The 13,128-nt window shown below is 46.8% G+C and overlaps 1 protein-coding gene across 1 annotated transcript in view; it reads right to left on the bottom strand.

The window, feature by feature from the left end:
• The window catches only part of LOC103609180 (nuclear body protein SP140-like protein), a 17,177-nt gene extending 4,548 nt beyond the window's left edge, over positions 1-12,629 (bottom strand). The window contains exons 1-5 of the mRNA XM_008593541.1: positions 12,497-12,629; positions 10,649-10,791; positions 9,281-9,319; positions 6,579-6,623; positions 382-497 (exon numbers count right to left, since the gene is read on the bottom strand). Of these exons, the coding sequence (XP_008591763.1) occupies positions 382-497; positions 6,579-6,623; positions 9,281-9,319; positions 10,649-10,791; positions 12,497-12,629 (476 nt within the window). The remainder of the gene's footprint in view (positions 1-381; positions 498-6,578; positions 6,624-9,280; positions 9,320-10,648; positions 10,792-12,496) is intronic.
• Positions 12,630-13,128: the final 499 nt, after the last annotated feature.

Here is a 13,128-nt window from a genome sequence, read left to right as displayed (position 1 = left end):
TTTATCAGCTTTGTGATGTTCCCACAGCAGGTGGTATGTGCTTTAAACCAGCCAGTGCAGATGTCACCATCCCATCAGTGTGCTTGGGTCTGGGAACTAAGTAAGGGAGGTGTGTGTGTGTGTGTGTGTGTGTGTGTGTGTGTGTGACATCTCTTACTATCACACCTAATAACCACTTGAAGGGTTTTGTTTCCCATTAACCTGCCTCTGCCAGCACTGTTACACAGTTCTGGATGATACTTCTGCATCATGATGCTCAGGATCCTGCTCCCTCTGCATCAAGACACACACAACTAGAGACAGAAACTCTGCAGGGTGGGTGTGCACAGCAGGAGGAGCTGTACCAGGAGAAGGAAGGGCTGAGGGCTGCATCTTACTAACCTCTCAGTTTCCACGGATGGGATGTGGCAGTTCTCATGAAAGGATCTTGGACAAGTATCGCAGCAGAACAGCCGTCCCCACATCCTGCACACCTCACATACATTTGAGTTTTCCAGCTAGAAAGGGAGATGATGTAGACATCACCGGAATCAGTGAGACCCCGGGAGGTCGACGTGCTGGGACTCTAGAATATATGAACTTTGCATGTACCAACGTGACGCCTGTAAATTTCTCTCTTCAATATATTAAGGAACAGCACTGAGTGGAGATTTCAGAAGACAGTCCGGCCTGCAGCAAAGCTCAGGAGATAGTGGCTGTGTGTCAGACCAGAAACGTTTTCTTCATGAAAACAGGGATTTGACACAGAATGGCTAGCAACAAAAAAAGGATGAATGAAAGACTATCTGAGAAATTTATTATTTGGCCGGCAAAGCCTGGCCAAGGAATACAGTATCTCATCTAGTTGTCCACATTGTATCATTTAAATGGACTCATTGAAGGGTGAATTACTGAGAATTTAATATGACGGAATAAGCTTCTGATATATCACTGTGTCCCATATTCTTGGCCATAAGCTCCATATGACTGAAGAAAGGGCCTGGGGAGAGGTTCGTGGGCTGTGGGTTCTGTGCTGGAGGGCCCTGAGCTTGTGGCAGTGCCTCTGATGACCAGGTACGTGCCAGGGAGGACAGAGCTCTTCAGCTCTGGGAGCCTACGGGAAGATCCCCCAAGGCTTAGTTAACTTGGCATCTGAGGTGTGAGGTACCATTTCTAATGGCCAGGGAGTGTGGTAACATCAACCACCCAGGGTTGAAGACCAAGGCTCTACGCTCATCTTCTGGGTCCATAAAAGAGCTGGTAACCTTGTTCTAGATAAGGAAAATGGAGGAGCCCAGAAAGTCAATTGATACTAGATTTCTCACCAACCTCAATACGTGGGGCCTTTAGCCAGATTTAATGTCATGTAGTGCAATTAAAAATTTGACAGTATTTGCATGTAAGTATTGTGGGGTAACTCGCATGAGTTAAAACAATAGAATTTGTAGGCTAAAATAAGAATTGGTCAAGAAAGAAGCCCACTGATGGGCAAGGGAAATCACATTCCCCCTCTCTCTTTCTCATAATTCATGTAGCAATAACACGTGGACACCTACACACTACAATTTCAATGCATGAGGGCTGTGTGTCTGTGCTGGAGAAACACCCAGAAGGATGGGCCCCTGGCTCGTCTCCTGGTACCACCTGCACAGAAAGAGAGTAGTTTGAGGGGAACTCTGCAGAGGGAATGTTTTGTCCAGTGAAATATCCCATCTATCATAGCATGGGCTGGAAGGAGGCATTCACATCCTCGTGTGACCATCTAAGCACCAAGTAATGCACCGACTTGGGGACTGGCCCACCCAGTGATGGGTGGTTGGGACGCTGGTGGGTGGTGAGGCTGTGGGGAGGTGAAGGGGCACCCTTTCACCTCTTCCTTCTAGAAGCACTCTTCATGCCTTGTTCCATGATCCTCCACCCTCTTGGATTCCCTCCTAACACTCCCCACCCAGTGGGGATCCGCTGGGGCTCTGTCCGGCATCCTCTGCTCATCCTGGTCTCCTGGATCACCACAGCTGTTCCCACGACCACGCTTACCTTCTGTAGCCCAGACTTTTAGACCTGTGTCCTGGCCTCCTTTTGAGCCCCCAAACATCCAAACCCTGCTCTTCGCCATCACCGGTGAGATGTCCTTCATCACGTCTAAACTCCATGCTGGCCCCAACCACATCTCTTGTCTTCCGGTCTCGAATCTGCTCCTCTCTTATGCTCACCATCTTCCCAGCCCCCACCATCCACCCAGAAGCCTGGAGGTGAACACTGATTCCTCCCTTTCCCCATTCCAGATATCCAACCCATCACCCGTCTGGCTGATCCTAATTTTTAAATGTCTCACTTCATTCTCAGTGCTCCGTCAGATCTGCTGCTACAAGGGTGGAGAGGCCTTAGTTATAATACTATCTCATCAGCCAAAGCAAAGTGCCCTACTATTTGGGTTAAAAATAGTAACAGTCAGGAATGTCATTCCTGAGCCTGATGAGCGTAGGTAAATTGGGACAGACCTCAATGTGTAATTTCTCCTCATCTATAAATTCACTGTAAGTAGAGATACAAAAGTCACATATATGAAGGAATTCTAGGCTGCAAGATGTATCTTGCCTGTGTGCTCTATTTCAACAGGAAAACTTGAATGGCCTATTAGGGACATCTTGGGGTCCATCCCCACACGGGCATGGGGCCCTGGCATGGGGCCAAGTAACTGTTTTTCCTTTTTGTCATAACAGATGAGAGTCATGGATGCTGACCACTACTTTTAGGCTGCTTGGTTGAGGTTCCTGAACCATCATCTTGTAAAGTGCACTGTGAGGGCACCCTGAGAATGAATAACACAGGCCAACCCCACACCTGCAGCTCCATTGCCTGGGAAGCCGCAAACTTGGTGTAGGNTCAATGCATGAGGGCTGTGTGTCTGTGCTGGAGAAACACCCAGAAGGATGGGCCCCTGGCTTGTCTCCTGGTACCACCTGCACAGAAAGAGAGTAGTTTGAGGGGAACTCTGCAGAGGGAATGTTTTGTCCAGTGAAATATCTCATCTATCATAGCATGGGCTGGAAGGAGGCATTCACATCCTCGTGTGACCATCTAAGCACCAAGAAATGCACCGACTTGGGGACTGTCCCACCCAGTGATGGGTGGTTGGGACGCTGGTGGGTGGTGAGGCTGTGGGGAGGTGAAGGGGCACCCTTTCACCTCTTCCTTCTAGAAGCACTCTTCATGCCTTGTTCCATGATCCTCCACCCTCTTGGATTCCCTCCTAACACTCCCCACCCAGTGGGGATCCGCTGGGGCTCTGTCCGGCATCCTCTGCTCATCCTGGTCTCCTGGATCACCACAGCTGTTCCCACGACCACGCTTACCTTCTGTAGCCCAGACTTTTAGACCTGTGTCCTGGCCTCCTTTTGAGCCCCCAAACATCCAAACCCTGCTCTTCGCCATCACCGGTGAGATGTCCTTCATCACGTCTAAACTCCATGCTGGCCCCAACCACATCTCTTGTCTTCCGGTCTCGAATCTGCTCCTCTCTTGTGCTCGCCATCTTCCCAGCCCCCACCATCCACCCAGAAGCCTGGAGGTGAACACTGATTCCTCCCTTTCCCCATTCCAGATATCCAACCCATCACCCGTCTGGCTGATCCTAATTTTTAAATGTCTCACTTCATTCTCAGTGCTCCGTCAGATCTGCTGCTACAAGGGTGGAGAGGCCTTAGTTATAATACTATCTCATCAGCCAAAGCAAAGTGCCCTACTATTTGGGTTAAAAATAGTAACAGTCAGGAATGTCATTCCTGAGCCTGATGAGCGTAGGTAAATTGGGACAGACCTCAATGTGTAATTTCTCCTCATCTATAAATTCACTGTAAGTAGAGATACAAAAGTCACATATATGAAGGAATTCTAGGCTGCAAGATGTATCTTGCCTGTGTGCTCTATTTCAATAGGAAAACTTGAATGGCCTATTAGGGACATCTTGGGGTCCATCCCCACATGGGCATGGGGCCCTGGCATGGGGCCAAGTAACTGTTTTTCCTTTTTGTCATAACAGATGAGAGTCATGGATGCTGACCACTATTTTTAGGCTGCTTGGTTGAGGTTCCTGAACCATCATCCTGTAAAGTGCACTGTGAGGGCACCCTGAGAATGAACAACACAGGCCAACCCCACACCTGCAGCTCCATTGCCTGGGAAGCCGCAAACTTGGTGTAGGTCTCTTTATTCTTTTTAGGAAGAAACTTGTTCTTTTGTTTAGCAGTGGTTCTCAATCTGCTGTACAGTAGAATCACCTGGGAGCTTTTTTTTTTTTTTTTTTTTTTAAGAAAATTATTCTTTTTAGGAAGAAACTTGTTCTTTTGTTTAGCAGTGGTTCTCAATCTGCTGTACAGTAGAATCACCTGGGATTTTTTTTTTTTTTTTTAAGTAAAAAAGAGTTTATTGATCATGAAAGTCTCAGTAAAAGGAGGACGCAGCATTCGAGGAGCCACCTTGGAAGCAGAGACCAGGCTTTTACCAGACACCAAACCTGCTTGTGCCTTAATGTTGGACTTCCAGCCTCCAGAACTGTGAGAAATAAATTTCTGTTCATTACCAATTACCCAGTCTGTAGTATTCTGTTGTAGCAGCCCCAAATGGACTTAGACAGCCTGAGAGTGGCAAGGGTACTGCCCGGTGCCTCTGCTAATGTCTGAACATGGTCATTTCATTTCTACAGACATCACCCAGAGCATCCTTTTCTCTTTCTTCCTCAATCTTTCATCTTCCTGCCTTCCTTCCTTTTCTTTCTTTCTCTCTCTGTCTTTTTTTTTGTCTTCTTCCCAGAGCATTAGTTTCTGAGGCTGGGAAATCCAAAGTCCAGGGAATACATCTGGTGAAGGCCTTACTTGGTGGTGGCTTCAGCGACACAGGACATTACCTTGTGAGATGGTGGAAGCAGAGAGCCACCTGGGGAGCTTTAAAGTGAATTCAGATGCCTGAGGTTTCATCACCAGAGACTGTGATTCACTTAGTCCGGGTTGGGGCATAGCCATCAGTAAGTTTTAAATGTTCTCCAGATGGTTCCAGTGTGGCTGTTAGTTGAGACCTCTGGTGCCTAAAGTAGTGGTCTCTGGACCAGCGGCATTGGTAACAGCAAGAACTTGTTAGAAACACGTATTCTTGGGCTTCACCCCTCACTTCCTGAATCAAGAGCCCAGGGGTGGGGCCTAGCCAGCTGTGGTCCACCCAGCCCTCCAGGTGGTTCTGATAGACACTACAGATGGACCAGCATCGGTCCACTCACAGCTTTGGCTGTGCTGATAAACCACCAGGGGAGCTTAGGAAAATCTCAATTTTTAGGTGGCACCTCAGAGTAGGACCCATAACACCTGAACCTCAGGGGTGGGACCCCCAGGTGATTGCAATGTGCAGCCAAGGTTGAGAACCAATGTTCTAAAAAGATTAGAACAAGGCCTGGAGAGTCATAAGTAGAGTCGTTATCAGCTGCAAGTTCATCCTAAGAAAAGTCACAAAAAGAGGTGAGGACACACTTGCTTTCATCTTCCCAGAGAGCTTGGCTGTGGGCTGTGAGAAATGCCCCTCTGTGTCTGCCTCAGTCATCAAACGAGTTTTGGAGACCCCGGAGATGAGAGTTGGTTGAGTACTGAAGGGTCCCACCTCAGCACAGGAACACAAGCAGTGTGGATGTATCTAGATCCTGCTAGGGAAGTGCAGTTACTAGGAAACCCAAGGGCATCCAGCCAGGAGGAACAGGCATGCCATCCTATAGCGAGAGGCTCCCCCTGCAGTTGTGCAAAAAGCTGACCCTGCCTAAAATGTCCTTAGCATTGCAATGAAAGGAATCAAAACATGATTTAGCTTAGAGAGTGGAGTCACCATGATTCTGGGAGAACACAAAGCAGGCAGCCATGCAGCAACTGGAGAATGGATGGGGCCTATGGGATCAGAATGGTTTGTACCAGCAAAGTGGTTTGAGTAAAAATGTCTGTGATTTGCTAAGTGGTGATGGTTTCAGTCCTAACCAGCTCAGCACACTGATGGCTTCCTTGACACTGGCTTCAGGGGCCCTGTAAAGGACCCACTTGCCCAGTGTGCATTTCTCTGCAGAGTCCACACCTTGAACTCACCAGCTTGGCCTGGCCTGTTCCTTCTGCTGATGCCTAAGACTGTCTTGAGCTCTGCCTGTGCCTGGAGTGGATGCCTGGGCCTTTCCTTCCCATTACCACTGACTTCTTTAAAATACTGTTATCCTCTCAAATTTGCTCCTTACCCCTGATCAGCAAGCCCACCCTGTCCATTAACACCTCAAGGTCTGTCTCTAGAGACCCCGGGGGTCTAGAGCTCCTCCTCCCATGCTCACTTTTGGGAGAAATGAGGAGATGGGAAGGTTTCCCATGAAGCAGACAGAAAGGATGTGTGCACACTGAGGCATAGCCCAGGCCCATCCACCTGGCTTGGGTGATGCTTCTGGAGTCTTTGCTCGTCACACACAGTCGCATTCTCCGACTGAGAGTGAGCATGTGCCAGGGAGAAGCAGTGATGCCACTAAACATGTAGCAAGGGAAAGGGCCTGGGCGATTCTGGGGCTATTGTCGGGGGTTAGTACTCACACGAGGGTCAGCTAAGGTTCCGTTGCGAGGCTTCAGTGTTTTCCGCTGAAAAGAAAGATCGATGGTACTTAATGTGAGTTTTCACTAACCACACAGTTGAGCTGACATCTTTATTAAGAGATTCATGCCATAGCCGTCCCTTTGTTTCATGTGTGCTTTTATATGCCTATACATCTAACTAGAGAATAAAAAAGGACTAAATTATGTGTCGGTGACAGTTTGGCCCAATGCAAGTTCCATTCCCTGGCTCTCAGGCCCAAGGCAGGCCTTTGTGAAGCTGTGCAGGGAGTCTGGCTCTCATTTCCAAACTGAGCTGGAGAAATTCTACTGTTCCTCCTACTTCAAGTGGCCCTCAGGCTTTTTTTTTTCTAAATTAGCAAGTGTCATATCATCCAGTGGAGGTGCAATGCGAATCAGTATAAGGACTCGTCACTCCCAGCCCCCAGTGACCACAGAACCCAGAGTCCTGGAGGCTATGCAAGGGTTCCAGAGAAGAACCCCACCACCTCCAATAACTCTCCCCCTACAGATCTCTATACAGCCCTGAAGATAAAATGCATCCAAGGTCCCCAGTGCTACAGCTCTTCTTCCTGATGGTAAGCAATTTTCTACTTTCTCCTGAATCTCAAGAGCTTGCATTGACCTTGGATGCCTGTGGAATGACTCAGCCTTCTTCTAGTCTGGACCAATGATTGCTTCAGCTTTTACCTCCAGCCTGGGGCAGAGAGGCCACAGACAAACCACCCCATGTAATCCAAGGCACAGTGACTGGAGAGGGGGCCATGTCACTGCCACCTCTCTGAGGGGCCTAGATAGCTTCTCAGCATTTTGGCTAAGAGAAAGTGTAGTATCTGAGTGGTCTAGAGTCCCCCGCCCCCTCCATTAGTTGCTCTCCCAGGCAAGACACGAGGTTAACACAATCCTTGTATTGCTGTTGGCCAAGCACATCACCTCATGGTTAGTAGTTGCTCCAGAATTGTTTGTTGGATGGATACATAGGTGAATGAACAAATGTCACAGTTGTCACTCAGGAGAAGAGGTTTCTTAGTAGCCAGTAAATGGTCAGCTTGGACTTTTAAATCTTACTATCCTGGAGCATCTCAGCTGTCACCTTTTTAAAAAATCACCAGTGGGTTTAACTGGAAACTTATGAGCAGGGAAGCTGCCAACAGCAGCACCTGCCACATGGTGCCAGGTGTGACACAAGTGACAGAAGCCAAGGGTCTGGGGAAGGAAGGCCCTTGGGAGACACCCTCTGAAAACTGAGGTGGTCACACCTCTAGAGCTGTGAGCCACTGGGAATAAAGAGAGGGTGCCTGTAATGAGGGGTTGGGAGACCAGCCAATGCAGTTGATTAGCCCACAGTTGCCTGCGACTCTATGGGCTGGGTAGACATGTTTGGAATTAGTAAATAGATCAAACAATGTCTCTTTCTCTAGAAAACCCAGGGGATGCAGAACCTAGTCATTGAGTCTGTAGTCATAAAGCCAGGGGAGCAGGGAGCCCCAGTAGCCAGCTTTGTGAAGACTTCCTGGTGTGGCAGAGATATGCAAGGCCACCTATGTCAGAGGTTAAGAAGTGGAAGTTCTTCCATCTCCTTCCTTCACCAGGTTCTGTCTCACACCCAGCCTTGGAGAGGTCATGGGCAGCATCAATGACCTCACCACCTTCCCTGGAATCCACACAGCCCGGAAACCACTACTTCCATGGAGGGGGCATTCACCCTCACAGATGGAAATGAGGTCTGTACAGCCCGGCTGGTGGGGCCAAAGGGTCTCTCTACAGAGGAAAAGGTTTCCAGGTCATCGGCTTCTGGGTCAGCAGCCTCAGACGGCACTTCTTTTTTTTTTTTTTTCCCTTTTTTGTCTTTTTTACTGACCAGTAACGGGATTGCAACCCTCGGTGTTGCGCCCGCACCGCGCTCAGCCAGTGAGCGGGAACCGGTCTCCACATGGGATCCGAACCCTCGGCGGGAGCGCCGCCACGCTCCCAAGCGGCGCACTCTCCAGTGCGCCACCGGGCCGGCCCGTCAGACAGCACTTCTGCCTCTCAATTGCTCCACTCACAATGGTGTCACAAAGGAAAAAAACCATTCCCGTTGAAGAACTCTGTGTGTGTGTGTGTGTGTGTGTGTAGTGGAAGAAAAACAAAAGAAAGGGAGAGATGTGTTTCCTGTTGTTTCCTTCCCTGGGTGACATATGGCTGTATACACAAGAGGGAGTCTGCAGTAAGTCAGCTGGAGTGACCATGGGATGTTTCTAGGGGAACTTTTGCTCCATTCTTGTTCATTAAAGATAGAACACAGGAAAACAAATTGGTGCTTAAGTGGAGCTTGCAAAGGCAACAGTTGTTAAACGTATTGTTTTGTGCATTTCAAAATCGTGCTTACTTTTCCAACTGCAGCCCCAGCTCTTATACTTAACTTGAAGACAGTATGGCACTCAGATCTTTTATTAAAGCAGACATATAAGGTCAGTTCTGCATAAAAATATTATCTATTTTTAAGGATTGTTTCCACCCCTATCTCAAATGTTTTAAGGCTCAAAGAACTCCTGGCCTCGTACGTTGTATAATGTTTGAAAGCAACAACTGCAAAATCAATTTTTATCATGATTGGTCAATGTAGAAATGATAAGGCTACAGGGATGTAAAATGAACAATATGGTTGATGAGACACTGGGGCAAGGTCATGCATTAATCACCTGTTTTCTTGTTCTTGGTGGGCATGGTAAAAACCCCCTCTGAAAGAGAAAAGAGATTAGTGATACGATGGGTCCTTGTTTTTATTTTGTGAGCTTGGTTTTTCTGCCTTCCAGATAGATCTACGTAGATGTCCCTCTGTCAACTCAAAATCAAGGTGTCTTTGTGGAAATTATTTCTCATGATTCCCCAGTGATTAAAGGAAGTGTTTAGACTCCTCCCTGTCCTTGTTTTTATTTTGTGAGCTTGGTTTTTCTGCCTTCCAGATAGATCTACGTAGATGTCCCACTGTCAACTCAAAATCAAGGTGTCTTTGTGGAAATTATTTCTCATGATTCCCCAGTGATTAAAGGAAGTGTTTAGACTCCTCCCTGGTGCCTCATGACCTCTGCAATCAGCACAGCAAATGTATCACGCCTCACACCCACAACTTCTTGAGATGACGTGGAGCAGATTTCCATGCCATCATTTCAACGTATGTAGAATGCCCCGTTTTACACTTTTGCTTGGTAAAACTGTTCTTTTAAAACCTAGCTCAGTGCAAATGGTTCCACAAAAATGTCCTCAGTCTCAAAGCCAGGAATGACCTTCCCTGCCCCAGCCACTGTGTCCCTTCCCTCTCATTGCAGCATAGACACACTGCAGTCCTGTGGTTATGAATGTGCAGCCTCCTTCCTGGTTAGGAGCTCACACCTTGGATTCCCTCATGGCTTTAGATGTAGCTCAATAAGTATTTTCTAAGTAGAGACCTTCTCTTTATTGTTAGAGTAGCACAAGATGTGACACAGAAAGAGCACTATATCCGGATCAAAGGACATGGGTTCATTTGCAACAGAGATTCTTTCCCTGCTTTGTCCACATCAAGGGGTTGATATGAGGAGCTAAGGAGTTGTTTTAAAATGAAACCTATTTATATTCTCTTTCAAGAATAAGCTTGAGGTGGCTTATTAAAAGAAATATTGTTGAAATATCGTATATTTCAAGGAATTACCCATACCAATATATTAGTTTTCGATATATAATTCTACCATATTACTCTTAACATTGGCCCCCAAGGTTTAAGAACCCTCTCCTCCCATTTAAGTTATTTCCATGTGATCAAATTGTGCGACTTCTTAGTGGCAGAGTCAAGGCCACAATTTACTGTCTACCTTCAAAAGGATGAGTTAATGCACTCAGGGGATTAAGCCATAATATAAGCCAGCCAAGGTAACCCCTGGATGGATGAAATGTTAGTAATGACATAAGCATTGTGACTTGGGCAAGGGGCATCATGACGATTTTCTGGACCCTGGGAAATTCTGCTAAAGCTTGGTGTTAGCGAATCATGAAGCTAAGTCCTTGATTTAAACCGTCCGTCACTAGGATACCTCCATCAGGTGCTTCAGGGGATGCCCGCCGCAGCGAAGGCTCAGCTTCCAGTTCTTGGAAGCTGCGTAGCCTCCTTCAATTTCAAATTTCCTGGGGGTGAACCACCTTCCATCCTCACTCTGTACACAATTCTCCGAGGCTCCTGTAAAACCAAGACAAGCTGAGCTCCCGACTGGGAAAACACCTAAACTTGGCCCCCAACTATACTGCATCTGGAGCCACCCACGGGCTCAGGATCAGTAGCAGGAGAGTCTGCGTTTTCCTCTCAGACATCAGGGGCCCCACCCCCAGCCTGAAGGCCAGGGCAGAAGAGGACTCCATGCCCTGTGTGTATATATTTCTTTGACCTTTATACAATGACAGGGAGAGTAATTACCACCAAGATTTACCTTTTAAAAGCATTTTGCTATATTTAAAAGAGAAACATGAATGGCCCTAATGAATGAGTAGATTTCTTTCTCCTCCTTTCTCTGTGCCCTGCCAGTCCATGTGACCCCAGCTGGCCATGTGGAAGCTGTCACTACAGCTACACCTGCCTCCTCTTGGACAAAGTTGGTCATCCAGCTAATGGCAATCAATTATTTCTCATATTTTGGATTCATGGCTATTTTATGTTAAAAGTAATTATGGAAATATTATCTAGTGGGAAAAGTTAAATGACACATATGCAGTATAGTCATGGGGTAAATATTTATACTTGTTGGTGCCCAAAGAATTATATTATGGGAGGGCAAATCAATCATGGCAGAAGAACACTCATAATGTACTTTACCAATTATAATTTGCCAAGTATTTTATTTTATTTTTATTTTTATTTTATCTATTATTTCATTTCTTCTCTTAATAATACAGTGAGGCTAGTTTCAATTATTATTCTCATTTGGTGGAGGAGAGAGTTCGGGGCTGAGACTGGGAACCTTGCCATAGATGAAACAAACACTCTTGGTATAGCTGAAACTTGAATGCGGGTCTTTTGATTCTAAATCTTGTGCTCTTCCCACTTAGCATAAGGCCGTACAGGTGCTATAGGGAACGGGGCTGTGAAGGTTGATGTGGAATTTCTCAGGTGTGTACATTTCCCACCCAGGTGTTGAAGTGTTTGTCCTTGTGCTAGACAGGCATCCTGTAGGCCTTTTCCATGGGGAAGGGGAGAGGGCCTGGTAGGCTCATGTTTCATGAGTTTGAAGTGTAAAAATGTCATTGTTACTCCAACCTGTCCAGGGTGTTGTGCAGAAAAGAGTTAACATGGAGGGCCTGACACTATACTTAGAAGGGCCTATGTGCAAAGTTCACCCGTGGATGGCATCTGGGAATTTGGATTTCAGGAGGGTTCACACCAGTCCCAGAACTGATGAGTAGCTTACTGTGCCTGAACTGTCTGTGCATACAATATGGTGTATGCTGAACACCTGTTTTCCTCCTGGGAGTCTGGAATTTTGGTATGGCTAGGCAGAGGATGCCTGTGTAACTAATACCTGAAAAAACCCTGGACTCTCAGGCTCAGGCCAGCTTCCCTGGTAAACAACATTTCACACGTGTTGTCACAATTCATTGCTGGAGGAATTAAATGAGTCCCATGTGCTGCACTGGGAGAGGACTCTTGGAAGCTTGCTCTTGGTTTCTCTGGACTTGGCCCATGTGCCTCTTCCTTTGTCGCACTTTGCTTTGCCTCCTTTCACACTTATAAATCCTGGTCATAAGTGTGACCATATACTCAGTCCTAGGGGAGATCCTAGCAAATCACCAAACCTCGGAGACCCCCCCCCCAACACAGGAGTCTACTCCCTAAACACTATGCTATTCACATGGGCGTTTTTCAGTTGAAAAGTGTAGATCATGAAACTCACCTTGTTTCAATTTATCCTTATACAGAGTCCCCTTCGCCTTACCACAGGTCACGGGAAGTTCAGGACTTTGAAAGTTAATATTTCTATCTCTGGGAATTCTTGGACCTGCAAGGAAGCATGTTTTTTTCACCATCTTCCTCTAAAATTGTGTATGGTTTTTCCCAACCCATCTTGAGGAGCCTTTTTTATAACTTAAATGTTTTGGACGGATTTTCCCCAAGAATTAGCTATATTTCAAAGTCTTTCTTTTATGGCAGATTAACACCTATAGATAAATTCACCCTCCCCTCCCACCCTCTAAATCCTACACAAAAGCCTGGTGTGGCAGGATCTGAACTCCCAAGCTTGTTGGCTACGATTGCCTAACAATGACTTTCCTCCTGATAGTGTTTTGTTTGTTTGTTTTGTTTTTTGCAGCTGGCTGGTAAGGGGATCTAAACTCTTGATGGCAGGATCTGAACTCCCAAGCTTGTTGGCTACGATTGCCTAACAATGACTTTCCTCCTGATGGTGTTTTGTTTGTTTGTTTTGTGTTTTGCAGCTGGCTGGTGAGGGGATCTAAACTCTTGACCTTGGTGTTATAACACGGTGCTCTAACCAAATGAGCTAACCAGCCAGCCCACTCCTGATGT

The sequence above is a fragment of the Galeopterus variegatus genome, unplaced genomic scaffold, assembly GCF_000696425.1.
Source record: "Galeopterus variegatus unplaced genomic scaffold, G_variegatus-3.0.2 Scaffold9310, whole genome shotgun sequence".
NCBI lineage: Eukaryota > Metazoa > Chordata > Mammalia > Dermoptera > Cynocephalidae > Galeopterus > Galeopterus variegatus.
Note: the sequence above shows the minus strand (reverse complement) of the source record. Positions and strands in the feature narration are given on the sequence as shown.